We start from the raw sequence: 24,706 nt of genomic DNA, 5'->3' as shown, positions 1-24,706 counted from the left end.
CCTATAGTGTTACAGCCCATTCCCCACTCCCAGAATGGGCCCTATAGTGTTATAGCCCATTCCCCACTCCCAGAATGGGCCCTATAGTGTTATAGCTCTATCCCCACTCCCAGAATAGGCCCTATAGTGTTACAGCCCATTCCCCACTCCCAGAATGGGCTCTATAGTGTTATAGCTCTATCCCCACTCCCAGAATGGGCCCTATAATGTTATAGCCCTATCCCTACTCTCAGAATGGGCCCTATAGTGTTATAGCTCTATCCCCACTCCCAGAATAGGCCCTATAGTGTTATAGCTCCAAGCCCACTCCCAGAATGGGCCCTATAGTGTTATAGCCCTATCCCTACTCCCAGAATGGGCCCTATAGTGTTATAACCCATTCCCCACCCCCGGAATTGGCCCTATAGTGTTATAGCTCTATCCCCACCGAGTGTGTGGGCCCTATAGTGTTATTGCCCTGCCTGCCATTTGGTGAGACTCAATGCCAGAAATAGATTGTCACTAAGTTACCCGGTTAAAATAAGGTAGCCATTACAATGCCGATTACAGGAGCAACCGCAAGTCTGCGCCTCCCAATATGGTGGCTGGCGGGCGAGGCCTCCTATCGGGAGTGCGCTGATTCTCACAGCACGCCAATGTCTTTACAGTTTGTGGCAGGCAGATCCCTACAGTCGGTCGCACTCGTAGCCAGAATTCTTGCTGTTGGGAAGGTAGGACCACGCCTCGTCCCCGCATTCGGAGCTCTCCGGCCCAGAGCTGGGGCTGGACCCCGGGACTGGCCCCTCCCACTCCAGGTCCCGCTCAGGCCGGTGCCTGACCTGCTTGAGTTTCACGCTGTCCTTGTCAACGGCACACAGCAAGAGCACGCAGGCGTCCCGGCGGAACTTGGTGTTCATCCCGAAGTAGATGGCAGGGTTGTAGAAGCTGGCGGACTTGGCGAAGAGGCTGGCGAGCAGGCCAGTGAGCTTTGGGACGTGGTGACCACTCGCTGACCACATGGAGATCACCGCATACGGTGACCAGGCCACAATGAACGCGGTGCAGACCACCATGGAAACCTGGGAATGGCAGAACAAGGTCATGTTACAGGAGAGCAGCCACAACCTGCCGTCGCTACTGTAATCCTAAACTTAACCCCGACTCCACAAAGCATCCACCTGGCCCAATGCATCGCCACCATCCACCCTCGGCCAATCAGTGGCCCGGTAGCCCCTTCAATTCCTAATTCTTATGTTCTTAAAAGCCACGATTAGTGTCAACGGCATGCGGCTTGTTTTCACTTCTAAATTATTCATCAATATCAGAGGGCAGCACCCTCGCCTCGAGTCAGAAGGTGATGGGTTCAAGTCCCACTCCAGAGACTTGAGCACAAAATCCAGGTTGACACTCCCACTGTCTTTCAGATGAGAGAGATGAGGTCATGCATTCATGCCAATAGTGTCTCTCCGCCATACTTTAGCGCCTCAGCTCCCGTAGCCTTGTTGTTCTTAAGCTGGCTGACGGCTTTTTCTACCTCATGTAGGACTAGGGTTTTGCTGAGATGGTGGTGGGTCGCATGCTGCGGATTGGAGTCAAGAACACTCGAGTCAAAGGCAGAGTCTTGATTGAGGAGATCTTCGAAGTACTCTTTCCAGCGGGTCCTGACTGCCTCAGTGTCCTTGATGGGTGTTTCCCCGTTCTTGGCCAGCAGTGGGGTGGACAATATACAGTAGACACCTCAAATCGCTGGAGAAGTATCACCAACGATGTTTCCGCAAGATCCTGCAAATCCCCTGGGAGGACAGACGCACCAACATTAGCGTCCTCGATCAGGCCAACATCCCCAGCATTGAAGCACTGACCACACTCAATCAGCTCCGCTGGGCGGGCCACATTGTCTGCATGCCAGACACGAGGCTCCCAAAACAAGCGCTCTACGTGGAACTCCTTCACGGCAAACAAGCCCAAGGTGGGCAGAGGAAACGTTACAAGGACACCCTCAAAGCCTCTCTGATAAAATGCAACATCCCCACTGGCACCTGGGAGTCCCTGGCCAAAGACTGCCCTAAGTGGTGGAAGTGCATCTGGGAGGGCGATGAGCACCTTGAGTCTCATCGCCGAGAACATGCAGAAATCAAGCGCAGGCAGCGGAAAGAGCATTCGGCAAACCAGTCCCACCCACCCTTTCCCTCAATGACTGTCTGTCCCACCTGTGACAGGGACTGTGGTTCTCGTATTGGACTGTTCAGTCACCTGAGAACTCACTTTTAGAGTGGAAGCAAGTCTTCCTCGATTCCGAGGGACTGCCTCTGATGATGATGACTTTCGGATGGAGGCCCTATGTGCTGTCTTGGGTGGATGTAAAAGATCCCATAGCACTAATTGAGCAGCGGAGTTATCTCCAGGTGTCCTAGGGCCAATATTTATCCCTCAATTAACATCACTAATACAGATTATCTGATCATTATCACATTGCTGTTTGTGGGAGCTTGCTGTGCGCAAATTGTCTGCAGAGTTTCCCACATGACAACAGTGACTACATTTCAAAAAAGTAATTAATTGGCTGTGAAGCACATTGGGACGTCCGGTGGTCGTGAATGGCGCTCATCATCATCATAGGCAGTCCAACGAGACCGAGGAAGGCTTGCTTCCACTCTAAAAGTGAGTTCCTAGGTGACTGAACAGTCCAATACGGGAATTACAGTCTCTGTCACAGGTGGGACAGATAGTCGTTGAAGAAAAGGTGGGGAGTCTGGTTTGCCACACGCTCCTTCCACTGCCTGCGCTTGATTTCTGCATGCTCTCGGCGATGAGACTCGAGGTGCTCAGCGCCCTCCCGGATGCACTTCCTCCACTTAGTCTCTGGCCAAAGACCGCCCTATCATTTATCAAGGAGGCTTTGAGTGTGTCCTTGAAACGTTTCCTCTGCCCACCTGGGGCTTGCTTGCTGGGAAGGAATTCCGAGTAGAGCGCTTGCTTTGGGAGTCTCGTGTCGGGCATGCGAACTGTTATATATGTATACTTGTATTTACTCTGTACAGCCACCAGAGGGCTCATCCTCTGGAGTCCCAAGGGATCCCATAATCCCTTGGGAGCACAGGTATTTAAGGAGGCTTCACAAGTTGGAGAGGCACTCTGGAGACCTGCAATAAAAGACTAAGGTCACACTTTACTTTGAGCTCACAGTGTTCAGTCTGACTCTTTCTCCATACATAATAACTGGTGACGAGATACAGATAGCGAACCCAAAGATGCAGAGAACAGTGGGCATCCTGGAGAAATTCTCGGAGGGAGAAGATTGGGAAACTTTTGTGGAGTGACTCGACCAATACTTTGTGGCCAACGAGCTAGATGGGGAAGAGAACGCTGCCAAACGAAGGGCGATCCTCCTCACCGTCTGTGGGGCACCAACGTATGGCCTCATGAAGAATCTGCTCACTCCAGCGAAACCCACGGAGAAATCATACGACTATTTGTGCACACTGGTCCGAGAGCATTTGAACCCGAAGGAAAGCGTTCTGATGGCGAGGTACCGGTTCTACACCTACAAAAGGTCTGAAGGCCAGGAAGTGGCGAGTTATGTCGCCGAGCTAAGACGCCTTGCGAATTTGAAGGACATTTGGAGCACATGCTCCGAGACTTTTTTGTACTTGGCATTGGCCACGAATCCATAGTTCGCAAACTTTTGACTGTAAAGACCCCAACCTTGAGTAAGGCCATAGCGATAGCCCAGGCGTTCATTGCCACCAGTGACAATACGAAGCAAATCTCTCAACACACAAATGCTGCTACAAGTACTGTGAACAAAGTGATGTTGTTTTTGAATCGTAACGTACAGTGCAGGTCACACATACCTGCAGCTACACGTCCGCAGATGTCTCAGAGTCCACCATCAAGGGTGATGAATGGAAGGCCATTAACACCTTGTTGGCGCTGCGGGGGTGAATGGTCATGCCGATTCAAAGAGTACGTTTACAAGGGCTGTGGAACAATGGGACACCTCCAATGAGTGTGCAGGCGAGCTGCAAAGCCTGTTAAACCTGCAAACCATCATGTTGCAGAGGAGGATCACGACGAACCAGAGCCTCAGATCGAGGAGGCAGAGGTATATGGAGTGCACACATTCACCATGAATTGTTCCCTGATAATGCTGAATGTTGAACTAAATGGACTACCGGTGTCAATGGAGCTGGACATGGGCACGAGCCAGTCCATCATGGGCAAAAAGACTTTCGCAAGGTTGTGGTGCAACACAGCCTCAAGGCCAGTCTTCACTCCAGTTCGCATGAAACTAAGAACTTACACAAAGGAACTGATTCCTGTAATCGGCAGTGCTACCGCAAAGGTCTCCTACGATGGAGCGGTGCACAAGCTACAACTCTGGGTGGTACCGGGCGATGGTCCCACGCTGCTCGGCAGGAGCTGGCTGGGAAAGATACGCTGGAACTAGGACGACGTCCGAGCGCTATCGCCCACTGACGACACTTCGTGTGCCCAGGTCTGAAACAAATTTCCTTCGCTGTTTGAACCAGGCATCGGGAAATTCCAAGGAGCAAAAGTGCAGATCCACCTAATTCCGGGGGCGCGACCCATCCATCACAAGGTGAGAGCAGTACCGTACATGATGAGAGAAAGGGTAGAGATTGAGCTAGACCGGCTGCAAAGAGAGGGCACCATTTAACCGATCGAGTTCAACGAGTGGGCTAGTCTTATCGTCCCAGTCCTCAAGGGAGATGGCAACGTCAGAATCTGTGGCGATTTCAAAGTAATTATCAATCGTTTCTCCCTGCAGGACCAATACCCACTACCAAAGGCCAATGACCTCTTTGCAACACAGCCGGGAGAAAAGACGTTCACGAAGCTGGATCTGGCTTCAGCCTACATGACGCAGGAACTGGAGGAATCATCGAAGGCCCTCACCTGCATCAACACGCACAGAGGTATTTTTGTTTATAACAGATGTCCGTTTGGAATCTGATCAGTGGCGGCGATATTCCAGAGAAACATGGAAAGTTTACTGAAGTCGGTCCCGCACACCATGGTCTTCCAGGACAACATCTTGGTCACAGGTCGGAACACAACCGAGCATCTGCAGAACCTGGAGGAGGTTCTTAGTCGACTCAACCTGGTGGGGCTCAGGTTAAAATGCTCGAAGTGTGTTTTCCTGGCGCCTGAAATGGAGTTCCTGGGAAGGAGGATTGCGGCGGACGGCATCAGGCCTACCAATGCGAAGATGGAGGCAATCGAGAACAAACGGAGGCCATAGAACGTGATGGAGCTGCGGTCGTTTCTGGGACTTGTGAACTACTTTGGTAACTTCTTACCGGGTCTCAGCACACTGTTAGAACCACTGCATGTTTTAATACAAAAAGGGGATGAATGGGTTTGGGGCAAAAGCCAAGAAAATGCCTTTGTAAAAGTGAGAAAATTGTTATGCTCAAACAAATTGCTTGTGTTGTATGATCCATGTAAGTGTTTGGTACTAGCATGTGATGCGTCGTCATATGGTGTCGGGTGTGTATCGCAACAAGATAATGATTTCGGGAAACTGCAACCGGTTGCTTATGCATCCAGGAGTCTGTCTAAGGCCGAGAGAGCCTGCAGCATGATTGAGAAAGAAGCGTTAGCATGTGTCTATGGGATAAAGAAAATGCATCAATACCTGCTTATACTAAAATTCGAATTGGAAACTGACCGTAAGCCACTTATATCCCTGTTCTCCGAGAGTAAAGAGATAAATACCAACGCATTGGCCCGCATCCAGAGATGGACACTCACGTTGACCGCATACAGCTACGCCATCCGCCACAGGCCAGGCACAGAAAACTGTGCCGATGCTCTCAGTGGGCTGCCATTGCCTATCACGGCGGTGGAAATTGCACAGCCCGCAGATCTAGCCATGGTTATGGAAGCATTTGAGAGTGAGCAATCACCCGTCACTGCCCGGCGGATCAAAACCTAGACAAACCAGGACCCCTTATTATCTCTAGTCAAAAGCTGTGTGCTTCACGAGAGCTGGTCCAGTGTCCCAGTGGAAATGCAGGAAGAGATAAAGCCGTTCCAGCGGCGCAAAGATGAAATGTCTATACAGGCAGGCTGCCTTCTGTGGGGCAATCGAGTAGTGGTCCCCAAGAAGGGCAGAGACACCTTCATCAATGACCTCCACAGTACCCACCCAGGCATCGTAATGATGAAAGCAATAGCCAGATTCCACGTGTGGTGGCCCCCGTATCGATGCGGACTTAGTTCACAGATGTAATACATGCGTTCACAGATCTGCGTTCACAGATGTAATACATGCTCGCAGTTAAGCAATGCACCCAGGGAGGCGCCGCTAAGTTTATGGTATTGGTCCTCCAAACCATGCTCTAGGGTACACGTCGACTATGCAGGCCTATTCTTGGGTAAAATGTTCCTTGTGGTTGTAGACGTGTACTCCAAGTGGATTGAATGTGAGATAATGTTGGCTAGCATGTCCGCTGCCACTACTGAAAGCCTGCGGGCCATGTTTGCCACACACGGCCTACCCGATGTCCTGGTGAGCGACAACGGACCATGTCTTACCAGTGCTGAGTTCAAAGAATTCATAACCCGTAACAGGATCAAACATGTCACATCTGCCCCGTTTAAACCAGCGTCCAATGGCCAGGCAGAGAGAGCAGTGCAAACCATCAATTAGAGCTTGAAGAGGATAACGGAAGGCTCACTGCAGACTCGCCTATCCCGAGTCCTGCTTAGCTACCGCACAAGACCCCACTCACTCACTGGGAACCCACCTGCTGAAGTGCTCATGAAAAGAGTTCACCCTGATCTACATGATCAGGTAGAGAGCAGGCGGCTTCAACAAAGCGCATACCATGATAGCGCAAATATGTCACGCAAGATTGAAATCAATGATCCTGTATTTGTATTAAATTATGGACAAGGTCCCACGTGGCTTCCCGGCACTGTCGTGGCCAAAGAGGGGAGCGGGGTGTTTCGGGTCAAACTTTCAAATGGACTCATTCACCGGAAACACTTGGACCAAATCAAACTCAGATTCACGGACTATCTTGAGCAACCCACCTTGGACCTTACCTTTTTTGATCCCCCAACATACACACCAGTGGCAACCGGCACCACGGTTGACCACGAAGCAGAACCCATCATCCACAGCAGCCCAGCGAGGGCCCAACACACCAGGCAGCCCAGCAAGGCCAGCTGCACAGCAGCCCAGCGAGGGCCCAACAAATGATTCAACAACACCAACTTTCACATCGAGACGATCAACCAGGGCAAGAAGGGCCCCAGATCGACTCACATTGTAAATAGTTATACTATGGACTTTGGAGGGGGAGTGTTGTTATATATGTATACTTGTATTTACGCTGTACAGCCACCAGAGGGCTCATCCTCTGGAGTCCCAAGGGATCCCATAATCCCTTGGGAGCACAGGTATTTAAGGAGGCTTCACAGGTTGGAGAGGCACTCTGGAGACCTGCAATAAAGGACTAAGGTCATACTTTACTTTGAGCTCACAATGTTCAGTCTGACAATTTCTCCATACACAACACGAAAAATGTGGCCCGCCCAGTGGAGCTGGTCGAGTGTGGTCAATGCTTCGATGCTAGGGATCTTGGCCTGGTGGAGGATGCTAATGTTGGTGCATCTGTCCTCCCAGGGGATTTGCAGGATCTTGCAGAGACATCTTTGGTGGTATTTCTCCAGCGATTTGAGGTGTCTACTGTATATGGTCCATGTCTCTGAGCCATATAGGAGGGCGGGTATCACTAAAGCCCTGTAGACCATGAGCTTGGTGGCAGATTTGAGGGCCTGATCTTCGAACACTCTTTTCCTCAGGCGGCCGAAGGCTGCGTTGGCGCACTGGAGGAGGTGTTGAATTGTACGTAAACATGGGCCTTACACTAAACATCCGTAAGACAAAGGTCCTCCACCAGCCTGACACCGCCACAGCACTGCCCCCCAGTTATCAAGATCCACGGCGCGGCCCTGGACAACGTTGACCACTTTCCATACCTCGGGAGCCTATTATCAGCAAGGGTAGACATCGACGACGTGAAGGGCGCTATATGAATGAAGACAGTTTACCTCAATGGTGGGATCGATCGGTACATTAATGCTTCACAAGTTAGTCAGTGTTATGTGATAAGTTACAGGTCCTGGAGCTGCATTTTCCCTGTGTTTTAGAGACAGAAAAGGACCTGCATTTCTATAGCCCCTTTCACACCCTCAGGATGTCCCTAAGCGCTTCACAGCCAATGAAGTACTTTTTGAAGTTCGGTCACTGTTGTAATGTAGTTACGTAATCTGTTTTATTGATACTGGTCGCACTCACCCAGCCCAGTGTCACACCTACCGAGTGGGAACTGACATTTGTGGTTCTCTTGGGGGTAAGGAATGGGGAGTAAATTTAACTGGCCGAGCTCCAGCCTGCCATAGTAAAGCTCACCCGGGTCACATCCCTCTCCAGTGTCCTTTGGCGCTCTCCCAGGTCTTCGGCTCCTGCAAAGGCCCGGCTCGACTTGACGGTGTTGATGATTGAGACGTACGAGAAGAACATGACCGACACCGGCAGGAAGAAGCAACAGACGAGGACAGACACGACGTAGGACTTGTGGAGGGTGGAGAACATTGCTCTGCCCCAGTCAATCTCACAGGTCCCGTACCTTTGGTCTGTGCCAAAAGGAAAAGATCGAGAGAGAGAGAGAGAGAAAGGGTTAGAGAGAGATGGGGAAAAATGGGGAAAGAGATAAGAGCAACAACAACAACTTGTATTTGTATCGCGCCTTTAATTGTAGTAAACAAAGAAACATAGAAAATAGGTGCAGGAGTAGGCCATTCGGCCCTTCAAGCCTGCACCACCATTTATTAAGATCATGGTTGTTGATTCCCTCAGTACCCCTTTCCTGCTTTCTCTCCATACCCCTTGATCCGTAAGGGCCATATCTAACTCCCTCTTGAATATATCCAATGAACTGGCATCAACAACACTCTGCGGCAGGGAATTCCACAGGTTAACAACTCTGAGTGAAGAAGTTTCTCCTCATTTCAGTCCTAAATGGCTTACTCTGAGACTGTGTCTCCTGGTTCTGGACTTTCCCAACATCGGGAACATTCTTCCCGCACCCAACCTGTCCAGTCCCGTCAGAATCTTATACGTTTCTATGAGATCCCCTCTCATCCTTCTAAACCAGTTGATCCAGTCTCTCTTCCTATGTCAGTCCAGCCATCCTGGAAATCAGTCTGGTGAACCTTCGCTGCACTCCCTCAATAGCAAGAACCTCAGATTAGGAAACCAAAACTGAACACAATATTCCAGGTGAGGCCTCATCAAGGCCCTGTACAACTGCAGTAAGACCTCCCTGCTCCTATACTCAAATCCCCTCGCTATGAAGGCCAATATACCATTTGCCTTCTTCACCGCCTGCTGTACCTGCATGCTAACTTTCAATGACTGATGTACCATGACAACCAGGTCTCGTTGCACCTCCCCTTTTCCTAATCTGTCGCCATTCAAATAATATTCTGCCTTCGTGTTTTTGCCCTCAAAGTGGATAACCTCACATTTATCCACATTATACTGCATCTGCCATGTATTTGCCCACTCACCTAACCTATCCAAGTCACCCTGCAGCCTCTTAGCATCCTCCTCACAGCTCACACCGCCACCCAGCTTAGTGTCATCTGCAAACTTGGAGATATTACACTCAATTCCTTCATCTAAATCATTAATGTAGATTGTAAAGAGCTGGTATATTGTAGTAAGATGGCCGAAGGCACCTAAAGAGATGGAAAAAGAGATAAAGATTGAGATGGAGGAAAAGATGGAGAAAGAGAGGGAGATGGTGAAAGAGAAAGAGATGGAGAAAGATATAGAGTGAGAATAAGAGAGAGAGACATTGAAAGATAAACAGAAAGAAAAAAGAAGAACCAAGACAGAGAAAGACAGAAAGAGACCGAGAAAACAATAAAGAGGGAGAGAGCCATAGTTAAAAAGACTTGCATTTCTGTAGCACCTTTCATGACCTCACAACCTCCCAAAGCCAATGAAGTACTTTTGGAGTGTAGTCACTGTTGTAATGTGGGAAACTCAGCAGCCAATTTGCTCACAGCAAGCTCCCACAAACAGCAATGTGATAATGACCGGATAATCTGTCTTTAGTGATGTTGGTTGAGGGATAAATATTTGCCCAGGACACCAGGGATAACTCCCCTGCTCTTCTTCAAAATAGTTCCATGGAATCTTTTACTCCTACCTGAGAGGGCAGATGGGGCCTCGGTTTAACGTCTCATCCAAAAGACGGCACCTCCGACAGTGCAGTGCTCCCTCAGCACTGCACTGGAGTGTCAGCCTAGATTTACATGTTCAAGTCCCCGGAGTGGGAACTTGAGCCCATGACCTTCTGACTCCGGGCCTGATTGTGAATGATGACTCTGAGATAAAGGCTGCTGAAAGAATGTGGTTGTGGTGAGGAAGGGGCTCAGTGCTGTTCCAAGTGACCTAGATGCGGACTGACTTATTTCAAATTCTGACAGTAGGGTTGTTCCCCCGATCCCGAACTCAGAACGGGGGTTGATTTATTCATTCTCAGGCTGCGGGTGTCTCTGGGAAGGGCGATATTTATTGCTCCTCTCTAGTTATCCCAAGAAGGTGGTGGGGGGGGGGGGGGCCTTCTTCAAATGCTAGACCATGTTGGTGTGGGACTGGAGTCACGTGTAGGCCCAGACCGGGTAAGAACGGCAGGTTTCCTTCCCTAAAGGGACACCAGTGAACCAGTTGGGTTTTTACAACAGCTTCATGGTCACTTTTACTGAGACCAGTTTTTTTTTTAACTGAATTCAAATTCCTCAAGCTGCCACAGTGGGATTGGAACTCACTTTCCAGGTGGATTAATTGCTAATCCAGCGACATAACCACTACACTCTTCTTCTCAGGCAGTCCCCCGGAGTCGAGGATGACTTGCTTCCACACTAAAATGTGTTCTCAGGTGACTGATGAGACCAATGCAGGATCTACACTCTCTGTCCCAGGTGGGGCAGTCGGTGTTTGGAAGGTCTGGTGGGTGGGGCACTTGATTTGTCGTACGCTCCTTCCGCTGTTTGTGCTTGGCTTCTGCGTGCTCCCGGCCAATAGACTCGAGGTGTATCTCAAAGAGGAGCAGGTTCCAGATCAGAGTTGTGCGAGTTCAAGGAGAGGCTGTCTGCCTGTACTCAGGAAGCGTGGGACACCCGGCTGACATTGCTGCAGTAAGTAAAGGTCTGCAGTATGAATTGTCGCATTGCTGTTGGCGACCTCCTAGCTCATCCTGCAGCTGTGGGAGGTGACAGCGAGTGCCCGGTCTTATGGTTGCCAACTCTGGTGGGATGGATTCCTGGAAGATTCATCAAATGACCTCCCGCCTCCGATCACCCTGCCCCCACACTCCCGCCATTGGTCGCCTGAGGCGTCCATCTTCCTCGCAGTGCCCCGCCTTCCCACGGCCAATCGGAAGCCGAACAGACTCTTCTGTAGCTGAGTGCCATTTTACCTATCTCAGATGTTTTTTTATAATTAATGACCAAATTGCTCAGAGAATTTTATTTTAAAAGAATACAATTTTATTACCGCCCCTATGGTTTCTCTCCCCTGGGTTCTTTGCTGGCAGCACTGTGTCCTGGAAATCAGTCTTTAATTCCTAGAGACGCCAGAGCGATTCCGTCTCACCTGTGTAACTTCCCCAGCCAAACAGAGGCGATCCTGACCAGAAGAGAGCAGCAGCCCAGATCAGCATCAGCGACACGATTATACTCCCAGTGCTAATGCAGTGAGCTGCAGAAACATCACAGCAGGTGTTAGATCAAAGCCCAGTGTCCACAGTCCACAGCTACACAACTTGTCTGTGTTTCGTGGCCTTAGCTTTAGCATCAATGACCGATCTACCAATCCAGCAATGCAGTTGCTAATCCACCTCTGGGCCAGTAACCAGCGATTCCCAAACACCAAATTAGACACAAGCATTCCTCCAGGAGCCCGCCTCCCACGGATTGTGTGAGGAAACCATCTCCGGGCACCCCAGTCAGTTATAACCCTTCTCCCTACATCCGCCGTCCTCCCTCTTATTGCAGCCGCTGTTTTATTCCTTATCCTCTCTGCTGCTCCAACCTCAGGCCCATCCCAAACCCCAACCACATCTCCATATCCCCCACCTCCACCTCCATCCATCCCAGACCCCAAACACATCTCCATATCCCCCAACCCCTTCCCCACCCCCACCTCCATCTATCCCAGACCCCAACCACATCTCCATATCCCACAACCCCACCTCCATCCATCCATCCCAGACCCCAAACACATCTCCATATCCCCCACCCCCACCTCCATCCATCCCAGACCCCAACCACATCATCATATCCCCCAACCCCTTCCCCGCCCCCACCTCCATCCATCCCAGACCCCAACCACATCATCATATCCCCCAACCCCTTCCCCGCTCCCACCTCCATCCATCCCAGACCCCAACCACATCTCCATATCCCCCAACCCCTTCCCCGCCCCCACCTCCATCCATCCATCCCAGACCCCAAACACATCTCCATATCCCCCAACCCCTTCCCCACCCCCGCCTCCATCCATCCCAGACCCCAACCACATCTCCATATCCCACAACCCCACCTCCATCCATCCATCCCAGACCCCAAACACATCTCCATATCCCCCACCCCCACCTCCATCCATCCCAGACCCCAACCACATCTCCATATCCCCCACCCCCACCTCCATCCATCCCAGACCCCAACCACATCTGCATATCCCACAACCCCACCTCCATCCATCCATCCCAGACCCCAACCACATCTCCATATCCCCCAACCCCTTCCCCACCCCCACCTCCATCCATCCCAGACCCCAACCACATCTCCATATCCCACAACCCCACCTCCTTCCATCCATCCCAGACCCCAAACACATCTCCATATCCCCCACCCCCACCTCCATCCATCCCAGACCCCAACCACATCATCATATCCCCCAACCCCTTCCCCGCCCCCACCTCCATCCATCCCAGACCCCAACCACATCATCATATCCCCCAACCCCTTCCCGCCCCCACCTCCATCCATCCCAGACCCCAACCACATCTCCATATCCCCCAACCCTTTCCCCGCCACCTCCATCCATCCTAGACCCCAACCACATCTCCATATCCCCCAACCCCTTCCCCACCCCACCTCCATCCATCCTAGACCCCAACCACATCTCCATATCCCCCAACCCCTTCCCCGCCCCACCTCCATCCATCCCAGACCCTAAACACATCTCCCAACCCCTTCCCCACCCCCACCTCCATCCATCCCAGACCCCAACCACATCTCCATATCGCCCAACCCCTTCCCCGCCCCCACCTCCATCCATCCTAGACCCCAACCACAACTCCATATCCCCCAACCCCGTCCCCATCCCCACCTCCATCCATCCCAGACCCCATCCATCTCAATCCTCTTCCCCAGCCCCCTTCCCCATCCATCTCCATCCCCACCCCTCATCCCCTTCCACATCCCCTTCCCCATCTCCCATCCATCTCCTCCCCCCATTCCCTTGACCCCATCTATCCCCTCCTCATCCCCTTCCCCCTTCCATCCCATCCCCCCCCATCTCCTTCCCCATCCCCTTCCCCCGATCCCCATCCATCCCCACCCCATCCCCCCATCTCCATATCCCCCATCCCCTTCCCCCGATCCCCACCCCCATTTCCCACCCCATCCCTCAATCCAACTCCTATCCCCAATCCCATTCCCATCCCCCCCATCCCCATCCCCAACATTCAGGGGCCAGGACATTGAAGTAAATAGAAAGAGAAATGCGGGAGGTGGGGGGCAGGCGTTGAGGGAGCTTGTATCGGAGGGCGGATCCACTCCCACCCATTTCTCACCCACCACTGGTTCCATTTCCCACCCTGGTGCCCATAAGGGGATTGTCTGGTGTTTAACACATGCAGTCTGCTGTAATACTTATTATTAGAAAGTGCAACCTGCAGAAGGTGCAGAGCAGTACAACTCCGATAGGAGTCTCTGAGCTCTGAGAAAGCCACACTGTACGTAACATTACAAGATACCCGTGTTAAGAAAAAATGTTTGAATTTTTTTTTAGGCAGGAGGCCAAGTTCCTCGATCCCACATTCCCAGCAGGAAGCGCAGGTCAGAAGCACTTTAGGTGGGTCACCATCGGGAATCAGGATCGAGGAATGAACCTTTAACTGGGTGGAAACTAAAATAAAGTTACCTCTGTATGGGTGACAGCCTTTAATATACCTTATGATGCTGATCACTGTCAGTGTATTGATGCTGGCCAGACCAAAGAGCAGTGTGAGGAAACCATCAATCTGAAAATACAAGACTCGTGTTTAACGAGATTTCACTGGCTTCAAAAATAGTCCAAAAACGTGAAAGAGAGAAAGGGAGGGACAAAGAAGGAAAGACAGAGAAAGACAGATAAAGAGAGAAAGAAAGGGAGAGAGAGAAAGAAAGAGACTGAGAAAGAATGAAAGAGAGAGAGAGAGAAAGGAAGAGCGAGAAAGAAAGAATGAAAGAAAGGAGAAAGAAAGAAAGAGAATGGAAGAAAAACAGAAAGAAAGAATGAGTGAAAGAGAAAGAAAGAGAGAGAGAAAGGAGGAAAGAATAAGAGAGAAAGAGAGAGAAAGAGAAAAGAGAGAAAATGAGAGAGAGAGAGAAAGGAGGAATGAGAGAAAGAGAAAGAACATAAGAATTAGGAGCAGGAGTCGGCCATTCGGCCCCTCGAGCCTGCTCCACCATTCAATAAGATCATGGCTGATCTTTACCTCAACTCCACTTTCCTGCACTATCCCCATATCCCTTGATTCCCTTAATATCCAAAAATCTATCGATATATGTCTTGAATATTCTCAAAGACTGAGCCTCCACAGCCCTCTAGGGTAGAGAATTCCAAAGATTCACCACCCTCTGAGTGAAGAAGTTTCTCCTCATCTCAGTCCTAAATGGTCGGCCCCTTATTCTGAGACTGTGACCCCTGGTTCCAGACGCCACAGCCAGAGGAAACATCCTCCCTGCCTCTACCCTGTCTAGCCCTGGAAGAATTTTGTATGTTTCAATGAGATCACCTCTCATTCTTCTAAACTCTAGAGAATATAGACCTAGTCTACTCAATCTCTCCTCATAGGACAATCCCCCCATCCCAGGAATCAGTCTGGTGAACCTTAGTTGCATTCCATCAATGCCAAGAATATCCTTCCTTAGATAAGGAGACCAAAACTGTACACAATACTCGAGGTGCGGTCTCACCAGGGCCCTATATAATTGCAGTTAGATGTCTTTACTCTTAAACTCAAAATCCTCTTGTAATAAAGGCCAATATTCCATTTGCTTTCTTAATTGCTTGCTGTACCTGCCTGTTAACTTTCAGTGATTTGTGTACAGGACATCCAGGACTCTCTGAACAGCAACATTTCACAATCTCTCACCATTTAAAAAATATTCTGGATATACTTGGATATATTACATTTGGTTCCCTCATCCAAATCATTGATACAGATTGTGAATAGCTGGGGCCCAAACACTGATCCCTGCGGCACCCCACTAGTTACAGCCTGCCAACCCGAAAATGACCCGTTTATTTCTACTCTTTGTTTTCTGTCCGTTAACCAAGCCTCAATCCATGCTAGTATATTACCCCCAATCCCATGAGCCTAATTTTGTTCAATAATCTCTTGTGTGGCAGCTTATCGAATGCCTTCTGAAAATCCAAATACACCACATCCACTGGTTCCCCCTGATCTATTCTGCTAGTTACAACCTCAAAAAACTCCAACAGATTTGTCAAACATGATTTCCCTTTCATAAATCCCTGTTGACTCTGCCCAATCCTATTATTACTTTCTAAGTGCCCTGTTACCACGTCCTTAATAATACATTCTAGCATTTTTCCCTGCTACTGATGTCAGTCTAACTGGTCTGTAGTTCCCCGTTTTCTCTCTCCCTCTTTTCTTAAATAGCGGGGTTACATTTGCTACCTTCCAATCCGCGGGAACCGTTCTAGAATCTGTGGAATTTTGGAAGATTTATCGGCTTTCAGTTCCATTAATGTCTCCAGTACTTTTTTTTACTAATTGCTTTCCCTTCCTCATTCTCGCTAGACCCTTGGTACGCCACTATTTCCGGGAGGCCCGGGAATGGGGAATGGGGATTATGGGAATGAGGACGTGGGAGTGGTGATGCTGCGGACCAAGAGCTGGAAAGTGGGATTAGGCTGGATAGCTCTTTGTCGGCCGGCGCAGACATGATGGGCCGAAATGGCCTCCTTCCGTGCTGTTAATTTGTATGATTCTATGACGACAGAATGGGGGTGTGATTCCTTACACTACAGAATGGGGGAGGGGGGGGCGGAGTTATTCCTTACTCTACAGAATTGGGGTTTGATCCCTTAAATGCAAGTCTTTCTCCTTCCTTTAAATGTAACACTGTGGGAGTCAATGGTCGGTGGAGGTTAACAGTGGCCTCAGGAAAGGTGTGGAAGGGAAATGTCAGCAGACTCCTGGACGGTAGTTGTAGTGAAAGGACAGGACTAGCGAGGGAAAGTGTGGAAAGAAGGAACTTGCATTTCTATAGCGCCTTTCACGACCTCAGGATGCCCTAAAACACTTTACAGCCAATTAAGTACTTTTGGAGTGTAGTCACTATTGTAATGTAGGAAACGCGGCAGCCAATTTGTGCACAGCAAGCTCCCACAAACAGCAATGTGATAATGACCAGATATTCTATGTTTAGTGATGTTGATTCAGGGATAAATATTGGCTGGAGCACCAGGGATAACTCCCCTGCTCTTCTTCAAATAGTGCCCGTAGGATATGGTACATCCACCCGAAAGGACAGATGGGACCTCGGTTTAACGTCTCATCCAAAAGACGACACCTCCAACAGCGCTCCCTCAGCACTGCACTGGAGTGTCGGCCTGGATTGTGTGCTCCACTCTCTGGAGTGGGACTTGAACCCACAACCTCGTGACTCAGAGGCGAGAGAGTGCTACCCACTGAGCCACAGCTGTAAGATATCACCTACTGACAGATATTCAAAATTAGAATTAAGAAGTTTATTTTACACGTCTTTAGTGAATAACCTTTATGTTTGTAACTTCCTTTATATGCATTGATTGTATGTAAAACTCGCTTATAAATGATAGAATATGGCCGTATAACATAAAATGGGTTTTAAACTGGAGAAAGGCTGAGAAGCAAGGCATCATGGTAAATTGAGCCATTATTAGTTTAACCATTTTTGTAACTGCTGATACAGCTTCATTTAGAACTAGAATGATCAAGGACAAAATGATTAATCAATAAAATAAATCTATGCAGCATGTATCATTTCTTATCATAATTTTGTAAAGCTAGGCTCAGAATTCTGTGTGACATGGTCTGTATAATTGTTCTCAGAGACGTGATTCCTGCCACAGAGAGGGAGGGGAGATAGAGATAACATAGAAGGTCAAAGACAGTAGACTTAGAATGATCTAGTGTAAGGCCGAAACAGCTGCAGATTTTCACAGTATTTGAATGGGAGGAATAGGGGTATAAAGTAACAGCTATTGAACTCTGGAGGCAGCGCGAATCAAGACAACAGGAGGAAAGAATATTCAGAACGAAAAGAGGATAAGGGGTCAGCACCGTGGTCGCTTGAGAGGGTTCGATCAAGAACAGGCTGTGACTATCACTTGTTAAGTATTACTTTTTGTAACAGAATGTAATTTGCTTGATAAATCTCTGTTGTTTTTACTCAATATACCTGTATTAAAAGCATTTGTTATAATCTGAACAAGAGTCTCCTTGTTTGAATTAAATATTAACCCTGAGAATAGTTGAATTGCTATAATGAGCAAAAAACTGCTAAGTAGTTAAAAAGTTAAAAACTACACAGCTGACACCATGGAGGAATGTAGAAGCTCACTACAGTTGGATGGCTTGCTGGTGCATCTTACCTGACAGGTCCATATGGCTGTAATCAGAAAACCGTCATCTCGAAATATGTTGAAAATCTCTAGAATGCCACGGGAGTATCCAAAAAGTGAAATACTGGCATCTGAGATGGCCAGGTTGAAGGTTAAATAATCTTGTGCTTGTAGTGTCCTCTGCTTGGACAACACAAATATCACCACGCTGTTTCCAAGCCAGGATAACCAGCCTAAGGGCAGAAGCACAGCGAGAAGATGGATTATTGACAACAGATCTCCGTCTTCAATCTGCTCCTTACAAAGTTTGAAGAAATAATACCCGGAAGGGGAGTGTGTGAAACAGTTTTTAATTGTAGCTGAGCCTGCAGTCTGGAAAACCCCTGCTCCCACCCACCCCCACCCCCCCGAAACATGGACACTTTATGTTAGATATGCGGACTATAGATGTACTCTCTGTATAGTCACTGTATAGTTGCATAAGATGGAGACTTGTTACCTGATGTACTATCAATAAGGTTTACACTGTGTATATACATGCTGGCACCACTAGAGGGTGCAACTGGTGGAGACCGAGGTTTCCTGTCCTGTCCTGGTGGCAGGGGTTGTATAAAAGGGGAGCCACCATGTGGCTGTCTCACTCTGGAGTTTGGAATAAAGGACCAAGGTCACTACAGTTTGAGTTCAACATATTGTTTTATGGAGTCATTCATAGGTACAGTATAAACATAATATTTTACATTTCCTCGACAGAAAAAGATTGAACAGTCTGGAGCTCTTTCCTCTAGAAAGAATAAAGAACTTTAAAATTATCAAGGGGTTCCCCCGACCCTAACCCTGAACTCGAATCTTTCTCCAGCTTCTCTCCGATTTTTCTTCCTGCCCCTCCATGGTCATCTTGTCCATGAGAGCCACTTCCTGCTCCCTTGACTCTATTCCCACTAAACTGCTGATCACCCAACTTTCCTTTTCTGGCTCCCGTGTTAGCCGACATTGTTAACGGTTCTCTCTCCTCAGGTACTGTCCCCATCTCCTTTAAATCTGCCATCATCAGCCCGCTCCTCAAAAAAAAACAACCCTTGATCCCGCCGTCCTTGCAAACTACTGCCCCATCTCCAACCTCCCTTTCCTCTCCAAAGTCCTTGAAAGTGTTGTGGCCTCCCAAATCCGTGCCCATCATTCCCGGAACTCTATGTTTCAATCTCTCTAAACAGGTTTCCGTCCCTGCCACAGTACCGAAACGGCTCTTATCAAAGTCATAAATGACATCCTTTGTGACTGTGACAAAGGTAAACTCTCCCTCCTCGTCCTTCTCGACCTGTCTGTAGCCTTTGACACGGTTGACCAAACCATTCACCTCCAACGCCTCTCCACCATCGTCCAGCTGGGTGGGACTGCACTCGCCTGGTTCCATTCTTATCTATCTAATCGTAGCCAGAGAATCTCCTGCAATGGCTTCTCTTCCCACCCCCGCATTGTTACCTCTGGTGTCCCCCAAGGATCTATCCCTAGCCCCCTCCTATTTCTCATCTATATGCTGCCCCTTAGCGACTTCAGCCGAAAGCACGGCGTCAGTTTCCACATGTACGCTGATTACACCCAGCTCTACCTCACCACCACTTCTCTCGGCCCCTCGACTGTCTCTAAATTGTCAGACTGCTGTACTGAATGAGCAGCAATTTCCCCCAACTAAATATTGGGAAGACCGAAGCCATTATCTTTGATCCCCGTCACAAACTGCGTTCATTGGACAGTGACTCCATTCCTCTACGTGGCATCTCTCTGAGGCTGAACCAAACTGTCTACAACTTTGGTGTCATATTTGACCCCGAGATTAGCTTCCAACCACATTACTAACGCCACCTATTTCCACCTCCGTAACATTGCCCGTCTCCGCCCCTTGCCTCAACTCATCTGCTGCTGAAACCCTCATCCATGCCTTTGTTACCTCTAGACTTGACTATTCCAACACCCTCCTGGCTAGCCTCCCACATTCTACCCTCCGTAAACTCGGCTGCCCATGTCCTAACTCGCACCAAGTCCCGCTCACCCATTACCCTTGTGCTCGCTGACCTACATTAGTTCCCAATTCAGCAGTGCCTCGATTTTAAAATTCTCATCCTTGTTTTGAAATCCCTCCATGGCCTTGCCCCTCCCTATCTCTGTAATCTCCTCCAGCCCCACAATCCCCCTACCCCCAAGATATCTGCGCTTATCTAATTCTGGGCTCTTGAGCATCCCCGATTTTAATTGCTCAACCATTGGTGGCCGTGCCTTCAGCTGCCTGGGCCCCAAGCTCCGGACCTCCCTCCCCAAACCTCTCCGCCTCTCTACCTCTCTTCCCTCCTTTAAGACCTCTTTGTCAAGGCTTTTAGTCATCTGCCCCAATATCTCTTTATGTGGCTTAGTGACAAATTTTGTTTTACAACGCTCCTGTGAAGCGCCTTGGGATGTTTTGCTACAATAAAAAAAACAAGCCTGAAGGCTTTGTGTCTTAATGCAAGGAGTATCCGCAATAAGGTGGATGAATTAACTGTGCAAATCGATGTTAACAAATATGATGTGATTGGGATTACGGAGACGTGGCTCCAGGATGATCAGGGCTGGGAACTCAACATCCAGGGGTATTCAACATTCAGGAAGGACAGAATAAAAGGAAAAGGAGGTGGGGTAGCATTGCTGGCTAAAGAGGAGATTAATGCAATAGTTAGGAAAGACATTAGCTTGGATGATGTGGAATCTATATGCGTAGAGCTGCAGAACACCAAAGAGCAAAAAACGTTAGTGGGAGTTGTGTACACACCTCCAAACAGTAGTAGTGATGTTGGGGAGGGCATCAAACAGGAAATTAGGGGTGCATGCAATAAAGGTGCAGCAGTTATAATGGGTGACTTTAATATGCACATAGATTGGGCTAGCCAAACTGGAAGCAATACGGTGGAGGAGGATTTCCTGGAGTGCATAAGGGATGGTTTTCTAGACCAATATGTCGAGGAACCAACTAGGGGGGAGGCCATCTTAGACTGGATGTTGTGTAATGAGAGAGGACTAATTAGCAATCTCATTGTGCGAGGCCCCTTGGGGAAGAGTGACCATAATATGGTGGAATTCTGCATTAGGATGGAGAATGATACAGTTAATTCAGAGACCATGGTCCAGAACTTAAAGAAGGGTAACTTTGAAAGTATGAGGCATGAATTGGCTAGGATAGATTGGCGAATGATACTTAAGGGGTTGACTGTGGATGGGCAATGGCAGACATTTAGAGACCGCATGGATGAATTACAACAATTGTACATTCCTGTCTGGCGTAAAAATAAAAAAGGGAAGGTGGCTCAACCGTGGCTATCTAGGGAAATCAGGGATAGTATTAAAGCCAAGGAAGTGGCATACAAATTGGCCAGAAATAGCAGCGAACCCGGGGACTGGGAGAAATTTAGAACTCAGCAGAGGAGGACAAAGGGTTTGATTAGGGCAGGGAAAATGGAGTACGAGAAGAAGCTTGCAGGGAACATTAAGGCGGATTGCAAAAGTTTCTATAGGTATGTAAAGAGAAAAAGGTTAGTAAAGACAAACGTAGGTCCCCTGCAGTCAGAATCAGGGGAAGTCATAACGGGGAACAAAGAAATGGCAGACCAATTGAACAAGTACTTTGGTTCAGTATTCACTAAGGAGGACACAAACAACCTTCCGGATATAAAAGGGGTCAGAGGGTCTAGTAGGGAGGAGGAACTGGGGGAAATCTTTATTAGTCGGGAAATTGTGTTGGGGAAATTGATGGGATTGAAGGCCGATAAATCCCCAGGGCCTGATGGACTGCATCCCAGAGTACTTAAGGAGGTGGCCTTGGAAATAGCGGATGCATTGACAGTCATTTTCCAACAATCCATTGACTCTGGATCAGTTCCTATGGAGTGGAGGGTAGCCAATGTAACCCCACTTTTTAAAAAAGGAGGGAGAGAGAAAACAGGGAATTATAGACCGGTCAGCCTGACCTCAGTAGTGGGTAAAATGATGGAATAAATTATTAAGGATGTCATAGCAGCGCATTTGGAAAATGGTGACATGATAGGTCCAAGTCAGCATGGATTTGTGAAGGGGAAATCATGTTTGACAAATCTTCTGGAATTTTTTGAGAATGTTTCCAGTAAAGTGGACAAAGGAGAACCAGTTGATGTGGTATATTTGGACTTTCAGAAGGCTTTCGACAAGGTCCCACACAAGAGATTAATGTGCAAAGTTAAAGCACATGGGATTGGGGGTAGTGTGCTGACGTGGATTGAGAACTGGTTGTCAGACAGGAAGCAAAGAGTAGGAGTAAATGGTACTTTTCAGAATGGCAGGCAGTGACTAGTGGGGTACCGCAAGGTTCTGTGCTGGGGCCCCAGCTGTTTACATTTTACATTAATGATTTAGACGAGGGGATTAAATGTAGTATCTCCAAATTTGCGGATGACACTAAGTTGGGTGGCAGTGTGAGCTGCGAGGAGGATGCTATGAGGCTGCAGAGTGACTTGGATAGGTTAGGTGAGTGGGCAAATGCATGGCAGATGAAGTATAATGTGGATAAATGTGAGGTTATCCACTTTGGTGGTAAAAACAGAGAGACAGACTATTATCTGAATGGTGACAGATTAGGAAAAGGGGAGGTGCAACGAGACCTGGGTGTCATGGTACATCAGTCATTGAAGGTTGGCATGCAGGTACAGCAGGCGGTTAAGAAAGCAAATGGCATGTTGGCCTTCATAGCGAGGGGATTTGAGTACAGGGGCAGGGAGGTGTTGCTACAGTTGTACAGGGCCTTGGTGAGGCCACACCTGGAGTATTGTGTACAATTTTGGTCTCCTAACTTGAGGAAGGACATTTTTGCTATTGAGGGAGTGCAGCGAAGATTCACCAGACTGATTCCCGGGATGGTGGGACTGACCTATCAAGAAAAACTGGATCAACTGGGCTTGTATTCACTGGAGTTCAGAAGAATGAGAGGGGACCTCATAGAAACGTTTAAAATCCTGACGGATTTAGACAGGTTAGATGCAGAAAGAATGTTCCCAATGTTGGGGAAGTCCAGAACCAGGGGTCACAGTCTAAGGATAAGGGATAAGCCATTTAGGACCGAGATGAGGAGAAACTTCTTCACCCAGAGAGTGGTGAACCTGTGGAATTCTCTGCCACAGAAAGTGGTTGGGGCCAATTCACTAAATATATTCAAAAGGGAATTAGATGAAGTCCTTACTACTCGGGGGATCAAGGGTTATGGCGAGAAAGCAGGAAGTGGGTACTGAAGTTTCATGTTCAGCCATGAACTCATTGAATGGCGGTGCAGGCTAGAAGGGCTGAATGGCCTGCTCCTGCACCTATTTTCTATGTTTCTATGTTTCTATGTTAATAAAGGCGCTATATAAATACAAGTAGTTGTGTTGATGGTGGTCCTCAGATGTAGAGAAGCTGTTTCCACTTGCGTGCAAGACCAAACTAGGGGCCATAAATATAAGATAGTCACCAATAAGTCTAAGCGGGAATTCAGGAGAAACAGCTTCAGAGAATGGTGAGAATGTGGAACTCGCTGCCACAGGGAGTGGTTGCAGTGAATAGTATCGATGCATTTAAGGGGAAGCTAGATAAACACATGAGGGAGAAAGGAATAGAAGCATATGATGATAGGGTGAGATGAAGAGGGGTGGGAGGAGGCTCATGTGGAGCATAAACACCGGCACGGAGCAGTCAGGTCGAATGTCCTGTTTCTGTGCTGGACATTCGATGTAATGTATATAATTCTATATAATGTATATCATTCTATGTAATGTATGTAGCCTATGTAGATTGTGAATCAGTGCTACGTACCGAGACTCAGCAGGTAGGCGCCGATTACAGTCTCCCCTTGCCCTGAGATGGGAGTCTCCTTGGGGTGAATGGTACTGTTATGGTTCCTCCACGTACTATTGACCAGGCCACGAAAAGCCATCTTGCTAAGAACAGTCACTCAATCATGGACCGAGAACTGACCATCAACCCTAGTACAGAAGAGACCCACTGAAATCCACTCGACCGAACAGGACAAAGGAAGCGTGAGACTGAGAATCTCTGGGAGAGGGAGGGACGCTTTTCCCACAACCAATCCCTTGCCTCGGTTTTACTTTTTAATCCGGCCTAAGAACGGCTTTAGAACTATCTGGCAGCATGACGTGGGCCCGTTTAATCTCCTTTCCTCGAGATACTTAGAGTAGGGAGAGCTCAACCGGGCAATGGGCAGGTCTCTAACTACTGCCTGGTGTTACGGTAATGCACAGAGCACCTCGTACTAAAGGTAGGAACTGCATAGAACGACCAAGGCCAAAGTGATCTCCTGGACTAGCTTCGGTTGCCTAGATGGGTTAGCGAGGAAGTTCCCCCAATTATTTATCCCCAAATTGGCCTGTGTTCCTTTCTGGTTTTTATCACAATTGTGTGGAACAGTCGATGGACCAGAAGATCTTCTCCTCTCCCTCATTGTCCATGGGCTAGATTTTACACTTTTTTTGCATGTATAACGCCCAGATATCGGCCATTTAGCCACAAAGTGCCCATTTTTCGGACACTTATTGCCGAGCTTTACTTTCCCCATGTGCCTAACCCTGGGGAAAAATAATTCCGCGCGCCTACTTTTTTTGGGTGGACTCATCAGAATGGGCGAATCCAACTCCCATAATATTGCCCGGCATTAGATTCTGCATGTAATTAGTGCCGAGATTCAATAATACTGACCGCCCACTTTATTTTGTCGTAAAGATC

At 48.5% G+C, this 24,706-nt stretch overlaps 1 protein-coding gene across 1 annotated transcript; it reads right to left on the bottom strand.

The window, feature by feature from the left end:
* Positions 1 to 665: 665 nt before the first annotated feature.
* On the bottom strand, positions 666 to 23,900 carry LOC139266739 (opsin-5-like). The gene is made up of 6 exons (XM_070884330.1): positions 23,780 to 23,900; positions 17,966 to 18,168; positions 14,240 to 14,339; positions 11,684 to 11,788; positions 8,429 to 8,652; positions 666 to 1,058 (listed from the first exon to the last, which is right to left on the bottom strand). The coding sequence occupies exons 1-6, from the start codon at positions 23,898 to 23,900 to the stop codon at positions 666 to 668; spliced, it is 1,146 nt and encodes a 381-aa protein (XP_070740431.1).
* Positions 23,901 to 24,706: the final 806 nt, after the last annotated feature.

The sequence above is a fragment of the Pristiophorus japonicus genome, chromosome 7 (assembly GCF_044704955.1).
Source record: "Pristiophorus japonicus isolate sPriJap1 chromosome 7, sPriJap1.hap1, whole genome shotgun sequence".
NCBI lineage: Eukaryota > Metazoa > Chordata > Chondrichthyes > Pristiophoridae > Pristiophorus > Pristiophorus japonicus.
Note: the sequence above shows the minus strand (reverse complement) of the source record. Positions and strands in the feature narration are given on the sequence as shown.